The 26,959-nt window shown below is 42.4% G+C and overlaps 1 protein-coding gene across 1 annotated transcript; it reads left to right on the top strand.

The window, feature by feature from the left end:
• The first annotated feature begins 690 nt into the window (after positions 1 to 690).
• Positions 691 to 25,100, top strand: LOC310870647 (protein APCDD1). Its single transcript, XM_083781914.1, has 6 exons — positions 691 to 1,221; positions 13,347 to 13,512; positions 16,249 to 16,459; positions 16,837 to 17,160; positions 22,456 to 22,777; positions 24,236 to 25,100. The coding sequence occupies exons 1-6, from the start codon at positions 1,182 to 1,184 to the stop codon at positions 24,703 to 24,705; spliced, it is 1,533 nt and encodes a 510-aa protein (XP_083638040.1). The 5' UTR covers positions 691 to 1,181; the 3' UTR covers positions 24,706 to 25,100.
• The last annotated feature ends 1,859 nt before the right edge of the window (positions 25,101 to 26,959 follow it).

Genomic DNA, 26,959 nt, shown 5'->3' with positions numbered 1-26,959 from the left:
CTCTCTCTCCCCCTCTCCCCCCTTCTCTCTCTCTCTCTCTCCTCAACAGGTGCTGCCTGGGAGGGGAAATACTTCTCTTTTCCTTTGTCGTTCTCTCCTTTGGGCTAATAATCATTGTTGATGTCGCATGGAAACCTGTTAGTTTTCAGTAATATGGAGGGGGGGGGGGGGGGCGACACAGACACACTTAACCACTTTGCCTTTCACTTAACTTTCTTTCCTTAATGTTGAATAGCAGCAAGCTCATGGCTGTTTTTGCTATATGACAAAAGTAGAAATTCATCTACATCATTCATCATTATCACCACACAGCAATGTAACAAAGTGGTTATCAGCTCATATAGAGCTATACTTTAACTATAGGCCTACAGACAGTAGGCTACATACAGCTGTATAGGCTACAGGCCTACTACAGGACTAATTTGGTCAATTATAAAAACGAATCATTCAATCGGTCAATTCATTGATAGACCTGATGCAGCCTAAATACTTTTTTTTTTTTACTTTTTTTTTTGTTCGCGATTATTCGATATAAACCTACAGTAGACCTAGCCTGCTTCAGTAGACAACATAAGTGGATTATATAAATATATTTTCGGTTAATTGTCCAGCCCTAGTTTAGTTTAAAACGACCTAGTGACTCCACGCCCCTAAAAAGCTCCAGAGAGGCGGAGGCGATCTGAGCTGTTGCTTCAGACACTCCTCGGGGCGCAAAGACGCACGAAGGACGTGAGCAAAACACTGGGCTGCTGCATGCTTTCTGTATAGCAAACTATCCCCTGAATTACTTCTACGGGTTTAGAATGTTTTTACACGTCTATCTTATCGTCGCACTGAAACGGCAGCTTTTATTTTTATTTTAAGAATCATGTCAAAACGTTTTTAGTTGTGTTGTTCTTGGAAAGTCAATGACACATTTGAACTTGTGGGACTATACTCACCAGGCGTGTTTTCTTTTCTCGTAGCCCGTAAGCCTATCATTTACCAAACAGATGGTTTGATTTGTCTTCATAAGATAAGTGTTTTTTACTTTAAGCCTATTGTGCAGACTGTGTGGACTGTGGATAGCTACATGATGTGGGCACTCATCATCGCGGAACCACCGAGCACGCTGCGTAAAGGAATTCTCAACTTCCAAGTGTGAGCCGTCAAGTCAAGTTCACAACAGATATCAACGCAGGATGGAGTCCACGTTTATACTAGTCCTCGTTGCTCTTTGGGGTAAGGAACGGAACTATAGACTACTTTGTTACTGTAACTTTGTGCTATATCTAGTGGTTCTCAAAGAGGGGTCCAGAGACTATCGGGTTCCTTTAGGGGTTCTGGTTAAATTGACGTCCCCAACTCTGTAACTCTGACAGTAAATGCCACTTAAAATGTCAGATTTGGTTTCAAAATGTAAAGTTATATGGGAGGGTATGGGAAATCCTGGTAAAAGGTTATCATAGACAGACATGTTATTATAGATACTATAGTGTATTAGTGTTGAGCGCATGTGAAGTCATTTCCTGCACAATAATTTATCAAAATATGGTTGTAGCCTAATATGGAAATTGTATACATTATTTTATGACAATGTATTTTTCCTTTCCGTTACTCATTTACAAAGCATTGATTTAAAACTCATTATCCGGTGGCACCTCAGAAAGAAGTTGGCAGAGGGCCACATCTCTTCTGAATCACACCTGTTTACCACCTTATCTCTGAGATTCCTTTCTTTCCTTTTAAACATATTTTTTGTTAATTTAGTCTAACTGGTCAAAGGGAGTTATAACAATAATAATAAGGTATCGGTGAGTTATGTTCATATGATGTACATTTTTGAGTGGTGAGGGCAATAAAAAAAGGATAGCCTTGGGCTATTGCACAGATGAAAGCATGTGGAGAGTTAAAGGCCACTTAAAACGTCCAGCCCGGATGAAACCCCCCAGTCTTGATGAATAGAGGATTATTGGACTGTACTTGACCCAGTCCATCTGCTGCCAATGACAGTCTAAAGGCTGCAACTTCAAATGACCAGTAGAGATTAAAAAAAGAAAAGGTATTTTGGAACCCACTTACTCTTAAGTGTGTTTAAGTGAATCTAAGGTTCAATTAAGTGGCGCATATTGCAGCCTTTCCTGGCGGCAATAAAAATGTAGTTGTCAGCATGGATTAGTGTGCACTGTAAATGTATGGGGTGGTGGGGGAGATCTCAGGAGCACTTGGAACGGAGATACACAAAAAAATGACACACAAGGAATTGTGATGGTGCTCACTTTGAAAATTAAAATAATGCAAAAGACAGACAGACAGACAGACAGACAGACAGACAGACTGCTATTAGGCCTGAACATGATACCTCATCAGTCATAATCAGTACTGTATGTCATTATGCACCAATGTGGCCAGCGAGTGGGCAAGCCAGTAGACTGACAGAATGTTTTGGTATAAACGTCTGGTGTAATTGTTTTGTACTGGATTATTTGTTTACATCCATTGTTGTATAGGCTGTTGTTTGCCTGCAACTTTGGTTTGTCTTGATGTTTGCCTTGGGACTGGCCCATGGTAAAGATGCTCTTAATCCCAGTGGAAATGAACGGTTGATTAAAGAGAAATTAGATAAAGATGCCAGAAAAGACATTCAAGCTGTGTCTCATTTTCTCTCTTACGGAGCGGATAACATCAGTACAAATTCTGCATTATTGTGTGACTACCCATGTCTCTTTCAATATCTCCCGCAGCACAAAGAAAGTCCCAGTCTCTGTGCAGTGTGTCTGGGCACTATGGATTAATGTTAAACTCATTGTCCTTTGTCTTGGGGATGTTCTGGCATGGGACGTTTGGTTTTCTCCGCTGCCTTCTCTTTGTCAGGGGTCCCAGAACTGTTACCTCACTGGTGGTTTCTGTCCAACTGGAAATGTTCTCCGTGGTTAGGGGCTCTGGGAGTTTTTGTGGGTTCTTTGATTTAGATAGAGAGCAACAGTTTGAGAAAGTGGTTGAGGGACCGGCAAGGGGTTTTAGAGTCTGCCGTTCAACTTCAGCTATTGGTGGCTTATAGGCTGTAATGAGAACTTTAAGAAGGCAGGTCAGAAATACTCCCAGGGCAGGCGTTTACTCATAAGCTTATAAAACATCCAGAACTAGGGCTCGAATGAGTCCTTTAAATAGCCTATATGTTTTAGGAAGTTTCCTTTATTTTTTTCCTCATTTCAACTTCACAGGTGTAAAAGAGAAATAATTTTCTATACAAAATACAATGATTTGCATCTGCCAAAATAATCAATAGAGAATGAAAACAAAGGAAAAGGTCAATTAACAAGACAATATCAAATATGACGCGCATGTAAAGAAAACAAAAAAGAAACAGGCAAATTATCATGAGACATCACAGGATATGAAAGCTTGTTGTTGCGTGTAAAGCAACATGCAGTACTTAGGTTTTGAGAAGTGCAATAGCTAAAGTCTAGTTCCATTATAGTATTATGAGGGGAAAATTGGAAGAATAAATTCAGCACTATTCATAATGCCTGAAGGCAACGTGCCGGGGAACAAATTTGAATTTATTCACAGTAATTAAAGTTGATATCAGAGGAAGCAATTCTTAATGTTTGATGGAATTACTATATCCCAAATCAAATAGAGGGTATGCGAGTGACATCATCATCATACCCACTACTTTTCTGGCCTTGACAGCCCATACATCCAAACAGAAAAGTCCTATCTGATTGGATTAAACAACGTTAAACAACATTAAACATTACACTTTGCCACTCGATTTGCCACTCGATTAACCAATCATTTTATGCATGCGCATACCCTCTATATAATCAGTTATGCTTAGGTACTTTCCAATTACATGCTCTTTCTTTAAATCCCAAAAAGCCAGAAGTCTTACATTTTATTTTCCTATAGGGAGAACAAGCCACAGTTGTCCTTTTAAAAGGGAACCCAGCTAGGAAGACTAATATCTTTTCGTTTTATTGAGAGAAGTAAGTAGAGAAGCTGGGGAGAGGGAGACAGTGAAGAGAAGGCTCTGGCAATTTAAGCGCTCTCAAAGTTCAATGAACACTCAGGACTTTTTACTGTGTTTATGGGTCATCTAGGATACATGTCCAGAACGTCTTAACCACTGCACCATTACTGGGGCTGCACAGGGGTCGTATTTTGGCTTTATTTAGACAACGTGAAAACCGAGAATGAAATAGACCAGGGAACATGCAGTACAGCAGTACACACAGTCAAAAGAAATGAATCCCCTGTGCTTATTTATTCATTTGAAACTCTGCAAATGTACAAATGTAACCAATTTGTACACCTGCAGAGTAAAATGAACACTTTTGCCATGCACAGTACAGTGATGCCACGGTGTTGAAAAGTACAAATGCAGAGTTCAATGAACACAGAGGACTGTCTATAATTACAGTTAGGATGTCTTTACACTAACTAATGTACCCACCGTATGGAAATGCATTTTTATGGTGTGGTGGCACTGTAGGGCTAAGCGCGCGCGCACACACACACACACACACACACACACACACACACACACACACACACACACACACACACACACACACACACACACACAAGGTGGAATATATATATAGCACTGTGCTGGCGTACAATTAAAGCAGTGGACACCCCATCCGAAAATACTTTGTGCCAGGACTCCAGGAGGACACCCATACAAGATTTTTGTTGTTAATAATATATGTTTAAATAGCCTAGATCTACAAGCTCACTGATTTTGATTCTGAAACCCCCTCAAAGATCCCTGGGTTAAAGAACCTGTTCAACCGCTGTGTGGTTATTTAGAGATTTTCTATTGGTTCAGATCAGCTTAGTTGGTTCTCTATAGCGCCAAAGATTCTCCCCTATGAGTACGAGCCAAATAACCACTTTTAGAGCTATATGTGTGTGTGTGTGTGTGTGTGTGTGTGTGTGTGTGTGTGTGTGTGTGTGTGTGTGTGTGTGTGTGTGTGTGTGTGTGTGTGTGTGTGCATGCGTTTGGGTGTGCTGGGCTAATCTCACAAACCACTGAACCGATTAGCGCCAAATTTGTTGTGCACGCTCACACTGTCAGTAATCCAAGTATAAGTCTCCTGATAATTTCTTATGAGTAAATAAATAATAAATAAAACTTAAATTTGACACTGGAAGTCAATGAAGGAGATGACCGACTTTGAGTCATAGTTATGACTTCTGACGTCATAGATCACTGTTTCCCAAACAGTGGGTCGGGACCCATTTGTGGGTCACAGACCAATTTCTATGGATCACGACTCGAGTAAAAGCCCCCTACATTAAAAAAGGATACTGTATTTATACAGTATATTTCAAAGGTTTAGTTTTAATATATATTTTGATAATTTTATAAATGTTAAAACAAACAAATAAATCTAAGAAATTCCATAAGTCATAGTTCTGATGTCATAGTTCTATGAAGTCATAGTTCTGACGTCATAGTTCTATGAAGTCATAGTTCTATGAAGTCATAGTGCTGACGTCATAGTTCTATGAAGTCATAGTTCTATGAAGTTATAGTTCTATGAACTCATAGTTCTGAACTCATAGTTCTGAACTCATAGACTGGCCACATGAAGTCCCAGATCCACATTAGAAGCCATGCTGTCATTAGGCCCCGTCTTGTTTAAACACTGTGGTAATGAATGAGAGATAGCAGCATCTTATCAGCACTCTTAGAGCAGACTTTCCATGATATCCGGCCCGCTGTTGCACAGATGCTATCAGCTCTGCAGTATTCAGGGACAGCATGGCTCATTCTAGAGGAGGGATTGAATCAGTTTTCTAGTACAGTGGTTTGTGGGGTCTGTGGGGGGGGGGGGTTCCAGGGGGTCCCTAACAAAATGAGTTAATCCATTTAGACCTGGAACATGTGGAACATATGTTGTTACAGAAGGTGTTTGTAGAGTCGACCTCAGGTCTACAGTAAATGGGTCAATGTATAGCATGAAAATCACAAAAATGTATAGCATGAAAACACAAATCTTGTATATTATATTGGACGATATGAAAACGACACGATAATTCATTTCAAAATATGCTTAAAACTAGAATGCCACAATGTTTACCTGCACTTGAATCCCCCCTATTCTGGGGGGGAAGTACAGAGGGTTTAAGTGGTACTATTTTATCAAGCAGAGGGTTTAAGTGGTACTGTTTTATCAAGTACAGAGGGTTTAAGTGGTACTGTTTTATCAAGTTCACAGGGTTTAAGACTTGGTACTGTTTTATCAAGTACAGAGGGTTTAAGACTTGGTACTGTTTTATCAAGTACAGAGGGTTTAAGACTTGGTACTGTTTTATCAAGTACAGAGGGTTTAAGACTTGGTACTGTTTTATCAAGTACAGAAGGTTTAAGTGGTACTGTTTTATCAAGTACAGAAGGTTTAAGTGGTACTGTTTTATCAAGTACAGAGGGTTTAAGTGGTACCGAATTTGCAGCTCAACAAAAGCTAATTCATCCTAGTCTGACAATTTCTCAATAAATGTAAATCTCCATGATACAATAATTTTGAGTGTTTTTTTTATCACAACAACGATAATAACAATTACCGTCCCATCCCTAGTCCCTGCAACAAAATATTTTCAGATCGGCAAATAAAACTGGGGGTCGGTCCTTGACATGAAGACGTTTGAGAACCACTGCACTAGTATTCCAGCATCCAGACTCTCTTGACTTGGCTGAAGTTTACAGGATTATAATATCTGCCTCACCTCAAACTGAGTGGTCCTGAGGGGGTTACACTTCTCACGGCCGTACGCAGTGCAAATCCTAACCGCAATTAAGCCCTCATAATTCCACATTGATAGTTAACCTCGATGGAAGTGCATGGTTTAGGGTGTGTGTGTGTGTGTGTGTGTGTGTGTGTGTGTGTGTGTGTGTGCATGCGCGGGCGGGCGTGCACATTTGTATTGAATAAATCCTTATGATCCCAGAGGGCCAACTTGCTTATAGCAGCCAGCAATCAAGTTATAAAAACACATTAGACTACGGAAAATAAATCCACCCCCACCCCCCCACACGACTGATGATTTAGTAAAAGTTACATTACATGCTGTGTAGTGTGTGTGTGTGTGTGTGTGTTTTGTACTTTGCTTTCTCCGTAAAGGCCCTTAAAGGCGTAGTGAATTGAAAAATAAGTTTTTCACACTTTTAGACCATATCGAGGTCATCATATGGGCATACCTAACAATTTTCTGTGTATCTATTTTTATATCAAAAGTCCATAAAATCGAATTTGTATTACTTCCTGAAAATAAAAACGTACTGCGTGATGAAGTGTCGAGGCCCACATCGATAAAAGCCAATAAAAATGAAGCTCACCTGTTTAATTCCCCATATGTGCGCATCCGTCCAGCACAGCTGCTACTGATTACAGAAATCCTCCTTTTTTATTCCCATTCAAGATAACATCCAGACTGTATTACTCGGTTTCAACTTAATCATCACGCTAAAATATGTATCTGAAAACATTATAGGGTAGAAATAAGCCACATATCAGTAAACTGGTACAGCTGGCCAACCATCTGACTTGTAAACAAACACACTCCATGCATAGCTACCGTCCCTAGCTACCGTCCCATCGCCTGAAGGGATGCGACGCTCGGATTGGTTCAGAAACTTCAAAGCGGTGTTTCAACTTGAAACCGTCTGAAACTTCAAAATAAAATGTCCACCATTTCCGTTTCACTACGCCTTTAACTATAACATAAAAGAAAGACACTGTGTGTGTATTATAACTATGCTTACGTGTGTGGAAATAAACATACATTGTGGATTCATGTGTGTGTGTGTGTGTGTGTGTGTGTGTGTGTTGTATATTTCAAGGTCCCATACGCCAAATTTCACCTGTTATTAAATATGTGAGTGAAAGAACCCGTGGGGAGGTTAAAAGGGTGTTTACATAACACATCTCAGCAGGCTTTCTCTCTCCACAGTCCCCTCTCTCCACAGTCCCCCCCCCCCCCCCCCCCCCACCCACCCACCCCCACACACACACACACACACACACACACAGGTTTGTATTACTTTACTTGTGAGGACATCACAATTATAGGACGGCATTGAAAATAGCCAAGAAATACAGGTGAAAAATAGTAGATCTACAAGCTCACAACAACACGTCACAGCCCACAACCGCCCCTAAAGCCAACCTCTACATGCCTGATCCTGCCTGATCCTAATACTGCCTCATCAAAGTTGGTGTAATTGACTTTAGATATTGTCAATTACTTGCATGAGAAGGAGCAACTAGCAAGGAGTTAGCTGTTTTAGCAGACAGTTTGAGGGTCCAATGGAGTTAAGAGGTTTTGCCCAATGCTACTTCCATTGGTTCAATATTTTCGAAACACACAGACGTAAAGGGTGTTCAATATTAGCACTGATTTATGGAAAAAAACTCAAAAACCTAAAAAATTGAGTTATGAGGTTTCCTCCGGACAGCAATGATATGAGGTTTTCACCTGACAGTGATGAAATTCTACTATACTTGTGGGGACATTTGGCCATCACAAATATAGTAATCCCAACACACACACACACACATCTTTCTGCTGTGCTCATTGTGAAAACAAGATGTTGGCAGCGGCCCCGGGTTTTTCCTGCGGTCCAGACTCTGCTGCAGGTGCTACAAAAGCTCGCCGCACACGTACGCACACCATCACACACAACCACATAAATCCACATACAGACAAGCACAGTTACTGTATATTCACACCCACACACACACACCCACACACACAGACAGCTGCATTAGGCCTGCATGCAAACGCATTGACACGTCACAATAACAATATAACAATTGACGCACACGCACACACACCCTACACAGCAATGAACGCAAACACGGTTGTTGCCTACATATCTAAAAAAAAACTCCCAGAGACTCAAAGCAAAGTGCAAAGCCTCTCCCCTCCTCTTTGATATGAGCACGGCGGCAGGCAGCAGTGCAGCGTTACTAATGCCACCAGCTGAGGACGGGGATCATGTGCGCTTAGAGTCCGGTGTTTCAACAAAGCACCGGGGCTCTGATGTGCTCGTCTGTACTCTACCACACCAAGCCTTTGATAAGACCTCCGCTTATATAGTGTATCATTGGAGCCTCAAACAGCTGGAACCACCTCTCTTTTGTTCTCTGCCAAGGCTTTCAATCATCGTAATCAAATGTTCTGAGTTTCCTCCTTTGGTGTTGAGCGTGGTTGGTACACACTACACAGGGGGGGTCGGTCTGTACACTCTCAGAGTCAAATTAATGCTCACGATTTGTCAGTGTGTAAACCCTTGGAACAGGGTGTGGCGTTTTGTTTACGACAGTACTCCCACCCCCCCACCACCCACCCTCCTCCCCCATGTGTCTAAATGTGGGGAAACACACATGTGATGATACAGTATCAACACATTACTTATTCTGTTAACATATCTTGAGCCGAGTGGACAGTAACGCAAACATTGCCTTGTGACAAACGTAAACAAAAGAAAGATTTTGAAAATGATCTGCACTTTATTGCGAACGCAGTGAGCCACTTACTATGAGACCCTGCTGATCATGTCTGTGTGTCCCGCTGTGACACCACCCGCCCGCCACCAGAGGGCGCAGCTGTAGCACACACACACACACACACACACACACACACACACACACACACACACACACACACACACACACAGGGCGCAGCTGTAGCACACACACACACACACGAGCTGCGTTCGCTTCCCGCGTTTGCGCGTCTTACTTGTACTTTTAAGTGTTGAAGGGGTGAAAGTTATACATATGTATATATTTTGTTAAAAGGTTAAAGCTTTATATAGTATGATAGTAATCATTGCTAGAAGAAAAGTGTTCAGAAAGAAAGGTTTCTCTCCAGCTCTTTAGAAAACAGAAAAAAATTCAGGTCAGCATACAAATGTTATCAACAAAGATCAATTTAAATTTGATAATGACAAAAAGAAAATCAAGATGCAAAAAATAATAAAGTAAAGTAGGATCTGGTGCTTCAAAGATCAGTGGGACTGGAATACTAAAGACAAGGCGGCGATCCAAGCACTCTCAAAAAGTTAAAAATGAGGAGGGTAGGATAAAAAAGATGCATTTATTTATAAAAGTTAAAAGAAGCCGACATGTTTAGACTCTAACAGAGTCTTCATCAGGGCAAGTATATGAATTTGATAGGGTTCCAGTTACAAATGTGTCTGATTGTTGTTTTTCCTTTTCTCGTACTTACATTGCACTTAAGTTCTCTCTGCTGATTGGATATCCTTTGAGGAGATCATGTGACTTTCATTGGTTCTCCAGCGCGTCCAATCAGTTGGTCTCCACCTGAAAACAGGCAGACCCCAGTTATTTTAATGTGGAGGTATTTAACACTTATTTTAACCAAAATAAACCCCCCCCCCATAATTGAGCACTCAGAGTTCAAATAACTGTCAGAGTTTTGCTGTGCACCCCGTCTCAAATGAACCTCATAATTACACCAGCATTCCATGGCGCTAAATGATATTGCCAGGCAAGTGGAGTTCAATAGAATGAATTTAAGGCAAAGTCCTCATATTTCAAGGTAGATTCTGATGATATTACAGTATTATATGGGATAAATCTCTCTTGGAATGTGAGCTTTGAAGGCTTTTCTTTGGATATCCTCTGCCCCCAGGCTTTGAAAAATACTTTAATTTCCGATATTTTATCCCTGTGAGCTCCTCCCTTTGTAAAAGTTATTGTTATTTCATGTGGTGCACGGATGGCATGCTGACAGGATAGGGAATGAACTATTTATCTATTTTTAAATAGAATGGTTTGCAACCCCTTATGTGTACTGTGTTGTCTTGAGGAGTTGGACAGTCATGAACATATTGTGCTCTGTTAAAATGTCTTGTTTTAAGAACTTTTTAGATTCTATTCTCCAGACTCCATAATACCTGATTTGATTTGATATTGAAACTCCACAAATTCTGCACGTTACAGATTAATGGTAATGCCCGGTAATCTCTCTGTGATGAAGAGTAAAATGGACTGAATTAGATCAACAAATGACTTCAAAGTCCCGACAGAAGAGAGAGGAGACTCCAAACATCAGGAGACTCCAAAGAATGATCCAAGTGTACCTGAAGGCTCAGCATGTTGTTTGCTCTCTGGTTTAGTCATTATAGAGGTGGCTTTGCACATCAGGAGATTTGCCCGTAATTAAGTGCCGGAATATGTCCCACAGAGTAGTGCTGAATGAAGCGCTGAGGCAACAGCAGTCTTGTGTGACGGCAATCTATATTCCCATTTCATCGTCCCGTGATTTGAATGCAGCACATCGACAGGAATTTGCATATGTTGAATACACCACCTCCATGCTCTAATAAATACAAATACTTTCACACGGATAGCAGGACTATTTCAGCTACCATATTATAGCCTGAATTCTCAAAATGAATTCTCATCTTTGCTGGATTAGCATGGATACTGAGGAGGTATATTGTATATTGAGGATAATCGATTAAAACCTCCAACCTGGCATCCCTATGTTGGGCTTGTCGTTATGATCTACTGTACAAGCTAATGTGTCTGATGATCACCGGAACTGCACTACTGGCAGCACTGGAACAAGTACTTTTGTTTTTACCAAAGTATCAATACTGCAATAAAACACTACTAGTACAGAAAAAGTCGGGAATTCAAAAATGACTTGAGGAACAGTGAAAAAAATATTGGTATGAAAATGTACTTGCCAAAATGTAGCGAACCAGGCTGGATAAAGAGTTTGAAGGCCGACTGATGATGTGAAGTTTCTTTAATAGATCAACGTGAAAACAAGACACAAACATATAATCAACACAGGCACAGACACAGACACATCCAATAATATGTATACAAATAACCAATAAAAAAAGGTACATATCAGACCATAATACCATATAAACAAACCAATAAAAGGTACATATCAAACCATAATACCACATGAGCAAAATACCAACTAAACAAAATCCCACAACAATATGACACAAACCAATAACCATAAAAATTGACATTCACCTTGTTCCCTCTCCAGCTAGGTGCTAACTTGTTACCAGGTGTCCCAATATCATGATGTCACTCGACCATGTCATTCTCCAGGAAAGTCACTAAAACCAATAAATCAATAATTAAAATCTGGCAGTTCCATTTCCATTTCATTTGTTATTTCATTTGTCTGCACTCACTTGATCCTTTTGGTGTTCCATTTCATCCTGTTGGTGAGGTTAGGCTTAGCTTTCAATGATCATGGTTTGGAGCACATGAACAAACATTTTCTCTCTGACTGATGCTGGGCTGTCTTTATCAGTCAGTATGACACTGGTGAGCTTCCTGTTTGCCCACATAGACTTTCATTCCGGGGTCCGTTACACAAAAGTAGAAAGAACTCATCATGCAGAATGTCCCCATTTCAAATGGTCGAAATGTATGTGGTTAATGTGTGGTTAATGTATGATTTGTAATGATAATCAAAATCTACAAAGTAATGTAGCTAAAGTTTTCAAATAATTGTAGGAGTAAAAAGTACAATGTTTGAGTAGAAGTACGAATTGGAAATACTCCAGTAAAGTAAAAAATAATCACACCCGTGTGAAGTGAGCGGTGCAACTATACTTTTATTGGGGTCGCAACTATGAAAACGTGTCAGTCCAACCGCCCGTTATTACGCCTCGTGACAGGCTCCATATAATGGCCAATACAGAATTCATTCCATATGTTGATCTGACCTCATCAAACCCTGTACACTCAAGACACTGCCCCCGCTGCCACCCTTAGATCTCCATAAATGGAGATATGACATTCCATATGTTGATCTGAGCCCCGTGCTCGCTTAGCAGTCTGCCGTCACCCAGGCGGATGCTTCTCGCCCTCAGGGCATCTTACTGGTGATAGTTAGTTACTGTATTGTACTGTGCAGTTTTATTGTTAGTTATACACTATTATTATAGTTACAGTGCTCAGTGTGAAAGGCCCTTTTTGAATAGTTAAAATGGCCAGTCTACAAGCTCACAACATGTCAATGTAGGCTAGTTGAACTATTGAACTACTATTGTTTTTCATGATAGTAAAAAAAGGCAAAGAGGTTTAGGGATAAGGGGCTCCATCTTATCCCTAAACTAATTTGCCATTTTTTTACATTGTGAGCATGTAGATCGGCTATTTGAACTATTTAAAAAGGTTTTCTTTTAAATAGTAAAAAAATGGCAAATTAGTTTAGGGATTAGGGATAAGGGGTGGCGTAAGATATAGCCCAAGGGGTTTAGCAGTGACGAAAATGGAACCCATCATGTGCAGTACTCGGGTAAATGTACATCACTGACTATTGTTTTTCTGTTGTTTCCCTAGGCTGGGGTGAAGGCTCATCTCTGCACTACACGGACAGCAGGACCAAGACGTTTGGCCGACCAGTGAAGGACTCCCAGTGCCAGCACATGCTCAAGCACCTCCACAATGGAGCCCGCATCACCGTGCAGATGCCTCCCAACATCGAGGGACACTGGGTGTCAACCAGGTGAATGTTATTGTTATGCAGTAGATCAGGGGGTCCTCAACGTTTTTCATTCCAAGGACCCCTTAGCTCAGAGAGAGACTTAAGCCATCTATGAAAAAGTTGAATGAAGATGGGGGGAGGGGGCTTCATTAAACCTTTTCATAGATAGCTTCATACAGACTTGTTTGACAGCACTGTCAATGTGTAGCGTTGTGTTGTATTCATGTGAATGTGTATTTTCACTTTATTTTCACTCAGACAGTTAACGACTTAATCCCCCAGTATTCCCCCTAGAAAGCTTTCCCTATACCAAACCTTCTTTGCCGAAAATAGCTGAATGCTGGAAATAGCTACAATATCTAGAAGCAGCATAGTTTGTAGATTTTCGGCTAATGTTCCCTATCACAAGTTCCTATCACACAAAGATTTGGTGGACCCCTGCAGTAACTCTGAGGACCCCCTAGGGGTCACGGACCCCCTGTCGAAGACCCCTGCTGTAGATTGATTTACCGTAGGGAATAACTCAAAATTCATATAATCAATAACAGTTTTAGGTAAATAAAGGTCATTTAAATTATAATCTAAACATATCAGGGTGTTACTAGTTAAAAGTGTTTACCACGCCGTTTCCTTTCCTCTTTTTTTTGAGGAAGACCAAATTGATTGATAGTGACTGTAAAGTTGCCCGAACGGCCAAGGCTCCAAGAATCGACAGTCCAAGAATGTAAATCTCTTTTGGCATTTTATTGACCTCAAAACACGGAGTGAACGACCCATGCCGGATTCAACTGTGCAGGCAAAAATACTACTTCCAGAATAAAGACTTAACAATACACTTTCACATAACAGAAAGTAAGAAATTAACACTTGACAACTAAACTAAGGAAAAACAACAAACCAAGAATTAAGAAACTGAAACCAGGCTATGCCTTCCTGGCCCTGGCAGCTCTCCCCTGGAGTTGTCTCCTTTGTTAGTCTCAAGCAAAACAAAACATTTTCCACTCAGGATTCCCTCCCAAACATTTCCACAAGCCTCCCTTATATACCAGGTGAGACCCCACCAACAATGATTAGTAATTGGACCAATCTACTCAAACAAGGTAAACCATGACCCATGAGTTAGACCAACTATACAATTACACATTTCCTTCATAGAGTCTGAATGTTTTCCAAGGCATCACATCAAACACAAAAGAATTATGATAGCATTAGCCAACACAGATAAGTAGTATATGATTCTACACATAGCCACACCTCCGAGGAGCTTGAAGACAGTCAATTAGGCCTAATGGAAGCAGCTGTGCAGTGTGTGTTTGTAATGAGTGAGTGAGCCTTCTAGTGTCTATAGGGCACGGGTTGCCCCGTGACAGTGACATTTTCTTCATTTACTCTCTAATATTTTGCAACGAACTTCCATACTGAAAGATCATGGTGTTATTTTAACTCTGATTGTGTAAGGAGGATAGTGGCTGTCCACTCCACACCCAGAATGATAATCATAAATGAAGCATAATGCTCAGTAAACATGTTGAACATGACGTGTTGAATGTGACTGTCAATTCCAATGGATTGTGATTGGCCAGCATAGCGTGTTTCTATCGTTCATCAAAAGGCTCTGAAAGTGATTCCAACGATAGGGTTTAAAGCACTGTCATTATAGTTGTGGTGCGCGGACTCCTCCGTCTACTTGAGTTGGAACAAAGTTTAAAACAGTATGATTATAGTTATCCTTGTAGTTCTCGGTGTGGACGGATCTTTACGGGTCAGTTTTTAATAGGGATGGGTCCGATTAATCGATTATCGTTGATAGGACCCGATTATGAAAATTAATAATCGATAATCGTTTTCTTTCTTTTTTTCTGTTAAAAAAAAAAGAAAATCTGTTGGAAAGGCAATATTGTCATCCAAACAGGACAGGGCTATAGGCCTACCAAAGTGTGCCTGGGATGTGTCTGTGTAGCTGCATGACTGAGTGGAAATTGATTCCAATCAAGATACAGGTTTGGAGGATTTAGCAGGTGTTGGGGAATTTACCTAATCAGGCCTAGGCTGGGGTTGCTATGGTGATCAATTGGATCAACAGTGGTCCAGGGACCACCAGTGGTCCTCATTTAAAAGATGGAGTTAGTAACCAAATGGACCCTTATTAACTCTCAAGAGTTACAATTATTGTTAATCAACTACATCAGGGGTTCCCAAACTTTTTTGACTTAGGGAAGATTTCTTTTATTTGTAGGGTTCATAAAAAAAAAAGCCCCCCCCCCCCCCCCCAAAAAAAACGATTAATCGATTAATCGTTAATATTGAATTATACAAAATCGATTTTCATTTTGGACACATTTACACATCCCTAGTTTTTAACCATCTCAGAGTTAGATGGACACTCTGGATTGGGTGTAATCCCAACACGGAAATCTAATTCAGTGGTTCTCAAACTTTTTCATGTCAAGGGCCCCCAAATATTTGTATTTGGCTGCGGACCCTTGCGTTTTGTGGCACAGATTTTGTGCCAGGGACACCCAGAAGAGAAGATTTATTGAGATATATTTTTTTAAATATATAGCAGATGTACAAGCTTGCAGTGCAGCACGGAGTGACACGCTGCATGTACATCTGCTATTTTTGAATAACCAAAGTATAAAATATGGATAAAATGGTTCAAATGATTGTGATGCCGTATTAACTAATTTAGCCCCCCCCCCCCCCTGGGAAAGTCAGTTATTGAACATCTCCACTCTGTTTGGTCTCTCGTCTCAGCTGTGAGGTGAGACCGGGCCCGGAGTTCCTGACGCGCTCCTACCGCTTCTACCCCAACAACACCTTCCAGGCTCACCAGTTCTACTACGGCGACAACCACTGCACCACGCCCACCTACACACTGGTGGTGCGCGGCCGCCTGCGCCTGCGCCAGGCCTCCTGGATCATACGCGGCGGCACCGAGGCAGACTACCAGCTGCACCGCACCCAGGTGCTCCCAAACTATGGAATGAACTCCCCATTGCAATTAGAACTAGTGCAGACTCACTCCCAAATTCCCAATCTTCTGCCGTAGTCTGAAGACTCACCTCTTCGGACTCGACCCTTAACCCGCAGTGCCTTCCCTAGTATAGCTCCGACGACCTTGCAGGCTTATGTAAAGGCAAAAAATGTCATTTAAATAGCATGTTATGCACAGATGCAGATCATTATTGATCTGAATAGTGAGAATAGTTTAAATGTTAGAGGTTCTTTGTTTACTTATGATCCTAGAAAATGACAATTTCTATGCATTTGATGTATTATGTTCTTGTGTACTGTAAACTTGATTAAGAGCGTGTGCTAAAATGCCCACATTGTAAATTGTAGGTGGTGTGTCACACCGCCACCGTGGCCAAGGAGCTCAGCCAGCGGCTGAACCGCAGCTGCCGCGGCGCCGTGCGGAGCAACCGGGGCCCCTGGGAGCCCAACGTCGGCTACGAGCTGTGGAGCGAGGACGGCGGCTGCGACTGCTCGCGGGAGCTCAACTTCGCCATGCACGAGCTGCAGCTGCTGCGCGTGGAGAAGCAGTACCTGCACCAGAACCTGGACCACCTGGTGGAGGAGCTGTTCCTGGGAGACATACACACCGAGCCGGCCCAGAGGATGTACTACAGGCCGTCCAGCTACCAGGCCGCTCTGCAAAACGCCAAGGTCAGTGCAGAGGCTGCGTGGTCTCCGCTAGAGTAGTGGTGGCAGTGGTGGAAAAAGTATACTCAAATGTTTTACTTCAGTAAAAGTGTCAATACTGTCTACAAGCTATTTTTAAATGGCCGGAATGTGTATAGGGCTGAAGTGTTTAATTATGTTTTGTAATAATGACAATCTACAAAGTAACTCAAGTTTTCAAATAAATGTAGTGGCGTAAAAGTACAATATTTCCCTCTGAGATGTATTGGAGTAGAAGTAAAAGTACTGGAAATTGGAAATACTCAAATAAAGTACCAATAACTCAAAATTTACACCACTGGTGCGTGATTCTCAAACAGCTTGTAGCATTCCTCGCATGACGTGCTATGTGGTTGTATATCCGGCTGCTTTTTTGGAGTAGCCAAAGTATAAAATAATGGTTAAAGTGGTTAAAATCTAAAACGAAACAGGTGCCTTCCCGGCTATAATGGGTTAAGGGAATACTGTCTGTATGCTAACGTAACAAATCTCTTTAGCAGCAATGGGGGAAATGTGCAGAATAAGGCTCTGGGGATCATTTAGAATCACCATTTATGTTGGATAAAATATCTGTATTTGACAACATACAGTACCTGACACTGAGCTGTTCACTTGTATAGTACCGGTGTATACTCTGCATTTGACACCTGACACCGAGTGTGTTACGAGTTACAAATGTTATGTGACCTCCCGACTTTTGTGCTTATCACATTTTTGCCATTGTAAGCCCAACATGTTCAGCGACACGCATGCACAACTCCCTGGTGCAAATACCGACCTCATCCTCTAAATCTAATATTAAGAAAGGACCCATTCATCCGCCGTCCTCGCCGGGGATATCATTTCACTGTTTACACTGTCGGAGCAGCAGTTGCTCTGCTGGATGAAATCCTAGAGTGAAGCTTTAGCCCGTCACCCCTTTACAGAGATTACCCCGCGATGCTGTTCAACTCTGCTGTCTAAATAAACATCCATTTGTACTTGGGGTGGGATGATAGGGGCCTTGGTATAGCTGATCATAATATAAACAGAGTACGGAGCAGCACTCATCATCACATCACACACCGACTCTCTCACTGCCTGGAAGAAGGAACTCCCCCCCCCTGGCCCACACAGGGCAACGTGAAACCCCTGTCAGCCTATCTCTGGGAGGGATCAACATGTGGTATTCCTAGAATTTGGAATCATGTGGCCTTTATGAATTATTCCAGAGTGCATACCAGGTCTGATTTCATGCATGCCTGAGGCCCGTATCAAAGTTTACACGCTCCCTTTCTTTCTTCCATTCTGTCTCTCTCTCCTTTTTTTCACTCTGAATAAAAGAAGAATAGGATGTCAGGCTGGTAACGTTCTGCTTTGTGTCTGGTATAATCAGAGAATTCCAGTACCCATAGCAGGGTGTTGTAGTACTGTTGGCTAAATACAGACCTTCTGTGAAAATAAATGTCCATGTCTCATTTATATTCTTGTATTGTGTCTTAAAAGTCTTACTTTTAGAAGATTCAGTTCATCACCGGTAGTTAACTTCAATTGTTTCCTCTTACCATATATGTATTATTTACCACTACTACCTGGTCCAAGAGGTCAGTCTGTCATCAGCTCACACATGAATGACAGACAGGTTATAAATAGACTGATATGGTCATCACCTGGTAGAGTGCATACCATTAGGGATCAGCACACCTGGTAGAGTGCATACCATTAGGGCTCAGTTTGTCAGTAATTGCACAGCTGTCCCAGGTTCCAATCGGACCCTGCATTTCCTGTCTCTCTCCACTATTGCTGTCAAGTATAAAATAAACTTGAAAATACTCACTTCCTCCAGGAGCGTGGCTTGCTGCTGCACCTGCAGGTGACAGAGTTGCTTTGGAGGCCCGCGACTCACCAGACCTGGATTCTGTCTATACTAAAGCAGGCTATACCTTCCAACTAAGGCCTTGCAGCTCTCTGCCCTGGCTGTGGTCTGTTGTCAGCTCAACACAAAGCTAAACCTCCCCTTTACACCATGTGGACCCTACCAAGTAATTAGGAATCAATTAACTACTCCAGACAGATAAAAATGGGGTGGGAACATATTAATCCCTCTGTGTTACAATTTGCCCTCAGTATACCTCCTACCACAAACTTCAGGTTGTAATGGTTTATTCTTTTTGGAGGGGGGTGGATTTTTAATTCCGTGGCAACTATCCGATTCATTAATCTTAACTGGCGTACCCGGGGGCTGGTCCCAAGCCCGGTACATTTCTCCATGCCAAATGTGTTCATTTGTGGCTGTTGTTGTTGGGTCGATCTGAAGCAGTGATACAAGTGGCAAAACAGCAGCAGAATTCTGTTGTTGTAGTTTTCTTTATGCCGGCACATAAATGATTAAAAACAATTACAGGCAATAACATTTTAGTGGGTTTTTAGTTCTGAAGAGGCAAAGAATTTTGTCCAACAACAACAGCAACATGAGGCACTTCCAAAGATAAACATGTAACGAACGTAAGCCCCCCCAAAAAAGAACGTAAAAAAAGTGGTTAATTTATACATCACATGACCATGTTGCTTGTCGAAGGACAAGGTGACCAACAGGGGTCCAAATGGACCCGGGCCTTACAGGTCTCTGTAACTCTGTGTACATTTCATTCTAGTTCCATCTGTGCACTGTCAGAGTTGAAGGGTTTTACAGAGTAAATTAGGGTCCCAGAGATTAAAAACAAGAGGATCAAATGGGGGTCAAAAGGTTGTGAATCACTGAATTAGACTTTTAGTCTGACTGTATCACGACTTTTTAGAGGAGAGGTGTTCAGGAATGAGCCCTGTACTTTTACAGTGCCGTCAGCAAGTCTCCGTTTTATGGGCTGAGAGTTCCTATAGCTGGAACATCTTTTCCACACATGCAATAAGTACCATAACCCACACACACACACATGCAGAGACACCTCTTCCTATACACATAGCAGGATTCACGAGAGGCCTCTTCTCCAGTGCTTCCATTAACCCCTCACACTGAGGTGGTATATGGACCTGAACGGGAATTATTTCAGCTGAAAGAATGCACAGAAAACTCCTGCTTTTCCTCCACTAGGATTGGCCCCCTTGTCTTGCAGCCTTTAAATCTCCTCTGCGAGCACAACGCATGTCTGGGGGGAGAAGACAGAGGAAAAGGAGGGAGGGGGAAGTGGTTCTAAAAACTCTGACCACCCTCAAATAACAAATATGTACCCCCCCCCCCCCCCCCCCACTGCTCCCTGGCCTTTTTGTCTTTGGAACACGTTTGTTCGACGGGGGAATAAATATGTCCAGCTCTCACGTCCCATGAGGCCAGAGTAATAGTTGTCTCTCTCTCTCTCCGCGGCCAGAGCCCAACAGCTGTCTAGTCTGAGGTTCCTTAGCGTCTCCAAGGGCCAATCCGGAGGCTCCCCTACAAATCCAGACATGTCATGCAACGATGAATGTGATTAACGGTCATTTGTGCCTCGACGGGACATCTTTTTATGAATATGAGAGTGAATGAAACGAGTCCGCAGTGCCTGGTTGGTTCTTCTCGTTGCTGCTGTGCTTCATGTTAAAAAGCTGCGCTTGTTTCCAGTGTTTTTTGCAACAGAAACAAGCAGCCAGGTCTACGAAAACAAGCCCAAAAGAAGCAACCGGTTTTAGCACTTGAACCCTATAATATCAATCGACTAATTGAAAATAGTCGATTTACAAGCTACTAAATTACTTTCAAAAACATCTCAACATCATCACAACATGCAAAGCACAAATATTGTATGGGGGTCCCATATTTTCAGATGGGAGGGGGGGGGGGGGTCTGCGGATACATCACATACTCATTTGGGGGTCCTTGACATGAAAATGTTTGAGAATCACTGGTTTAAACAAAATTAGGACGGAATCCCAAATAAACACTTTAGAAACAAGCCCCAAAATAACCGCAAACCCACAACTATACCAATATTTACAAGCGACTTTACAGAAAAAACAAGTCCAAATTCACTCATAATAAGCGGACTTGGCAACATCGTTTGTTTCACCCACCGCTCTGTTGTCTGCGTTAGTGTGCCGTCGAGGCATCAGACATCTGTCTTTCTCAGTAAATCATGTGATCGCCCTGAGAAAATTCCAGGACCTTGTCCGGATTCCATCACTTCTCTTGAGGTTTTCTCACAAAGGAAATTGTTTTTTCCTTTCTTTTTTTCCTTCTTCTTTTCCTTCCTCTCTCTCACTCCCGCTCTCTTCACCTCTCAACTCCAGTCCAGCCGTTTGTGTAGATTTCATGACACAACTTCAGACCGTGATTGATTAAAATACCATGTAAGGCTGACAGGCTGCACACGGACGGCAGAGGGTTTCCAGTCTCTGCCATGTATCCAATGGCAATCTGAACTCTGCTGTTGCAAACCACTGACTATACCTCACCGCTGACATGTGGATCATATCAAATGAAGAGTTTAATTCCAAACCAATATGTTCATTTTTGGACAAAATAAATATAATAAACCTTACTATACTGTCATATTGTTTTTGGACTAAAACTCTTCCATATGTCCATCGCTACATTTTGCCCGTGCAATGAATCAAACTAGCCAACATACCTGAACAATTGATGTTATAGGGTTTGCTCAATAGTCTCAACGTGGCTATATGGCAATACAACAGCATTAACCCATTTTGGACTGAGGCCGAATGTTGCTACATACTGTAGATAGCAACAAGAACCCCAAGGAGGATTGTACTTTAACCACTTGATCACATACATAATCAAAATAGCGGAAATAGCAGATCTACAAGCACACAAGGCATGGCAATGCGCCTTTGAGCTTGTATATTGCCCAATTTCGCTATATTGTCCAATGAATAGGACAGCTGTGGCTCAGCAGGTGGAGGGGCCACTTGGGCCTCCTGGCTGCTTCACTGGCTCTCATTTATCAATGGAGTGTGCAAACCAGCTTACATTTGAGCCCAGGAATGAGCTCATGCCAAAGTCCACGTGAGATTTATCAAGCAATCCTATACAGCCAAACAAGCATAGATTTGGTCTGTCTTTTCTCTGCTCTCGATGAGCAACTTGGTTCCTCTGCTGTCAGTGTGTGTGTGTGTGTGTGTGTGTGTGTGTGTGTGTGTGTGTGTGTGTGTGTGTGTGTGTGTGTGTGTGTGTGTGAGTGAATGTAATACACTTTCTAAAGCGCTTCGGATGAAGGCGCCTTATAAATTGTACAACCAAGTATATATACATTAGGGCATTAAGAGGTTAATTATGCCATTTTCAAAGGCTTTGTATCTTATCTTTTCCAGAACCACGACCATGGCTGCATCGCCTGTCGCATCATCTACCGCTCGGACGAGTTCCACCCTCCCATCCTGCCCCCACGGGCCGACCTGACCGTCGGCCTGTACGGCCAGTGGGTGAGCCAGCGCTGTGAGGTTCGGCCCGAGGTCCTCTTTCTCACCCGTCACTTCATCTTCCACGACAACAACCACACCTGGGAGGGCCACTACTACCACTACTCTGACCCCATCTGCAGACACCCCACCTTCACCATCTACGCCCGCGGACGCTTCAGCCGGGGGCTGCACTCCACGCGCGTCATGGGAGGAACCGAGTTTGTCTTCAAAGGTAACTCGGCTTGGCGGTCGATTGTGTGAAGTAGATCACATGATTGCATTTTACTTGGACACTTACATTTGCTTCCTAGGATCCTTGCCAAGCTTGCGTCCCTTCCTCCCTTGCCACCCAGAAATCCTTCCAATAGGGCTCTCGTTCTAAAGTTGCATTATTCTATCTTGCCTGCATATCCTATTCTAAACAGAAAAATAACAGATCTTGCACTGAGAGCGTAATGGACACCACACTCTCAAGAGTAAAACAGAGTTTTTGCAGTGTAGGGACATAAGTTCTCTTAAGTGGGTGTTGTGACTTTCATGCAAGTCACTCTTGGTCGCCTGTATATACAATAATAGAACAAGAATGGGAAGATGAACTGAGGTTGGCTGGAATTGTTAGTGTTGCTCAGTGTGCTCGTGATGACAGGGCAGGGTAGCTTTCAAGCCTAAAGTCTAATTTATATGTTGTCTAAAGCATACTTTTTAGAAAGAACTGCTCTACAAGCTAACGTGTTGGCAGGCGACACATCCTTGTGCAATGGAGTATAAATTAAGCTTAAATCTGTGTAACATTCATGTACTGGAATTCGTACCCAGGTCCCTTTGCACAAGCACCCCATATTTTTTTACTTCTGAGCCGTAACAGAGTGAGAGCATGTTTGGGATAGCATGTTAGTTCCATTTGAGTTTCGTGCAATACCGCTACTTGTCAACCAGTACTTGTCCTAACCGACCACAGGATCTAAATGTATCAAGAGAAGAGCAGGGAAACCAAATACAACTTTTGTAATTGCGTTAGTGTCGTATCTGAACGAACAGAGACACCACTAAACTATAGTGTATTAACATATTGATTGCCAGGTATTAATTAATTTTAATAAAACGGCCTGTGTTTCTACCTTATTTTGCCGGCCCATGGGACCCGTGATGTGTCTCAGATGTAAGCAACAGTGGACGGTCATCTTGTCTTTCACCCGGAAAATACATTTTGTAAACACGATGTTTTCTTTAGTTATGGTCCGTTGAAAAAAGCAATCAGGGATAAATGTATTTTTCTAAATCTGATAACGTTGAGGCGGATGGAGACAGAGTTTTCACTTCTGGTTGTATCCGTCTCCTAGCGACGTAGTATCATTTATACATTGGCGAAGACCACCCTTTAGCGTAAACCACTGAAAAGACCACATGATGTGAAATAGATAGATCTTTATTTGTCATTGCAACGTGTACAACGAAATTAAAAGTGCCAACCAATCAGTGCATCATATCACAAAACAACATAAAGCTAAAACAAAACACACATGACTTCCTGTTATTTCACAACCCCTGTAGCACTAATACACAAACATGTAATTTTGTGGTAAAATGTGGTGCTTGGCAGTCAATCGTTGGATCTGACTGGACGTGATAATTATGCCATTTATTTAAAAATGTCAACCTGACTCTTGCTGCTCTCCCCCGCTCCCTCCAGTGAACCACATGCGGGTGAAGCCCATGGACCTGGCCACCACGTCCCTCCTCAACGTTTTCAACGGCAATGAGTGCGGCGCAGAGGGCTCCTGGCAGGTGGGCGTGGAGCAGGACGTGACACTGACCAACGGCTGCGTGGCGCTGGGCATCCGCCTGCCGCACACAGAGTACGAGCTGTTCCGCATGCAGCAGGACGCGCACGGCCGCTACCTGCTCTACAACGGCCAGCGGCCCAGCGACGGCTCCAGCCCTGACCGGCCCGAGAAGCGGGCCACCTCCTACCAGATGCCCCTGGTCCAGTGCTCCTCCAGCAGCCAGCGCTTCGAGCACGGCGCGGGCGACGACGACGACGGAGACCAGCCCCAGAGGCTCAGGAACGGATGCAGAGGGCGACACCGGGGTCACAGAGAGAGAGGCGGTGCACTAGCTCTCGCCGCGCTGGCCCTGACTCTGTCCCTCCGGTGGCATTAGCCGGGGGAGGTGGTTCCTTTTTTATTTTTTGTACATAGACACAAAGGAGGGAGAACAATGAACAGGATGAGATTCATTCACAAGCAGACTCGACCCCAGTGAGATACGTACGTTTGTGAATCCGACGGCGCACTTAAAACCTTTTTCCTTTCTCTCTCACTCGCTCTTTCTGCGATAAGACGCTGGAGGTGAACAAACAGGCGAGTGAGTGGAAACTAGCCAGTGTCTCCTATGGTGCCTTGTTCTCTGAACTCCTTCCCAGACAGAAAACACTTGACACTGCTGCACCACAGTAATTAACTAACTGCACTTTAGTAAAGAGTGGATCTAAACTCTAGACTAGAATGTCTGTTTGCACACAGACAGTCTTCTGAGATGACTACAGTATGTATATATATCCACACACAATCACCATCTTGAGAATGCATTTTATACAACATATTTTTGCCCACAGAAAAATCTATTTATCACCTCGGTACTGCGCAGCGAGTGAAAAACTTGTACTTCTACAATGATCTATGTCTATGACAATAACCTCCCCATCTAGTAGATACTGTATGCTTGAAGGACATCAGGCTCTTGAGTAAAAAAAAAGGGAAAATGACAGTACACGCAGCTTCTTTAACATAGCTTTGCTGTATGCCTCGATGGTCAGTAGCACCTGTAAGCAGCTGTCATCTTTTGTAAAATGAAATATCACTGAATCACACAACACAACATCAGCAAGCCATTATGTGCTGTGCATTCTGTACACTAACCTGATACACTGTCTGAAATCCTCACCAAGCACTAACTATAAAGATATTGTTTTAAAAAAACATTTCAACTCAAGATAGCACACCACAACTATGTCGAGGACAGTGGTGAACAATATATTTATAGTCAGAGCCATTGAAGGAGATGAGAGTTCACTTCATTGGTCCACGTCTTCCACACAACACACCTATTGGCGAATAGTGACAAAGACCTGAACCGGAAGTTTACAGATTTGGTGTGTGGACAAGGACCTTTAAGTATTTCCACTGCTTGCATGCTTTTCTGCTCCTGATGCGTGATGCAAATTAGCGCCGCTTGGTTTTCCTCTGGAATACGGTGTCATGTATTGTAAAACTGCTTCCAAAACCATAATGATGCACTGATAGTGGGACAGAAGCAAATAGGCTATATGTAGTCTCTAGTTTGTAGGCAACATACCCGAGCGAAAACAAGGCAACTTAGAGGTGTGCGTAGTTGAGGGTGTTTTCAGTGATTGAGTTTTCAGCACTGGTGGACGGATTTGCAGGCAGTGACATACACAGACACACAGGGCTCATTACAATAGTTCCATACTTCCATTAAGACCTGAGGCCGATTCTACAAATGCCTTCCTAATGCAGTGTAGTTTTCATGTCAAGGACCAGTGACACCCAGATTGATAATTTATTTGGCTGAAAATCCCCATCTGAATATGTATTGTGCCTGGGACAGCACAGAAGAGATGATTTGTGTTAAAAAAAATCAAACACACGGTGAGCTGCTATTTTTGAATAGCTAACTCAACTCAAATCTAAAATAGCACTGTGCTTTCCCCGATTTCAATGGGTTAAGAGGCTCTACTACACTACTATAAATGTAATGTGGAAACATCCCGCTGTGTCAGTATGATCATGGTACAGTGCAGTTGTGCACTGTACCACTGTACCAAATAATTTTGGTATAATGCACTTCTTTCCAAATGGTAGATCCTGTGTGATAAGCAGCGGAATATGAAGGTCCTGTATAACTACCCACCCTGGGCAAGACCTAAGCTGAAAAGACTATCAGCGGAAGTTGCGGGATTTTAGCGGAAGTGAAATCGTTGATGCTTTACAAATCAGTTTACATTCTCCGCGAATGAAACAAGTGTTGTGATTGGTCGGGAAAATATCGTATCCGGGGTAAATACATTTGACGGCTGTTCCGGAGGATACAACCGCCGATAGCTTCTCTGCCTTAGGTTGTGACCAGGCTTTTCTTTTCGCAGATAATTAAGCCTGGGACCGAGGCTAATAACTACTAGGCTCTCACAAAACACCTTTAACTGTAACTGGACAGTACACACATGTATAAAGATTTGATACTATTCATTATTGGTGTCATGTTCCATTATTTTTTGCAGGGAACACAAACATTGGCTAAGAAAACATTCTTGCACATACGTACAGTACGTGTTGCTCATAAATCCAGTTGTTTATAGAGAACATGTTATTGCCTTTTATGAAGTTTTATGGCTCTC

This window comes from Protomyctophum parallelum (genome assembly GCF_964188405.1).
Source record: "Protomyctophum parallelum genome assembly, chromosome: 14".
In the NCBI taxonomy this organism is placed as follows: domain Eukaryota; kingdom Metazoa; phylum Chordata; class Actinopteri; order Myctophiformes; family Myctophidae; genus Protomyctophum; species Protomyctophum parallelum.
Note: the sequence above shows the minus strand (reverse complement) of the source record. Positions and strands in the feature narration are given on the sequence as shown.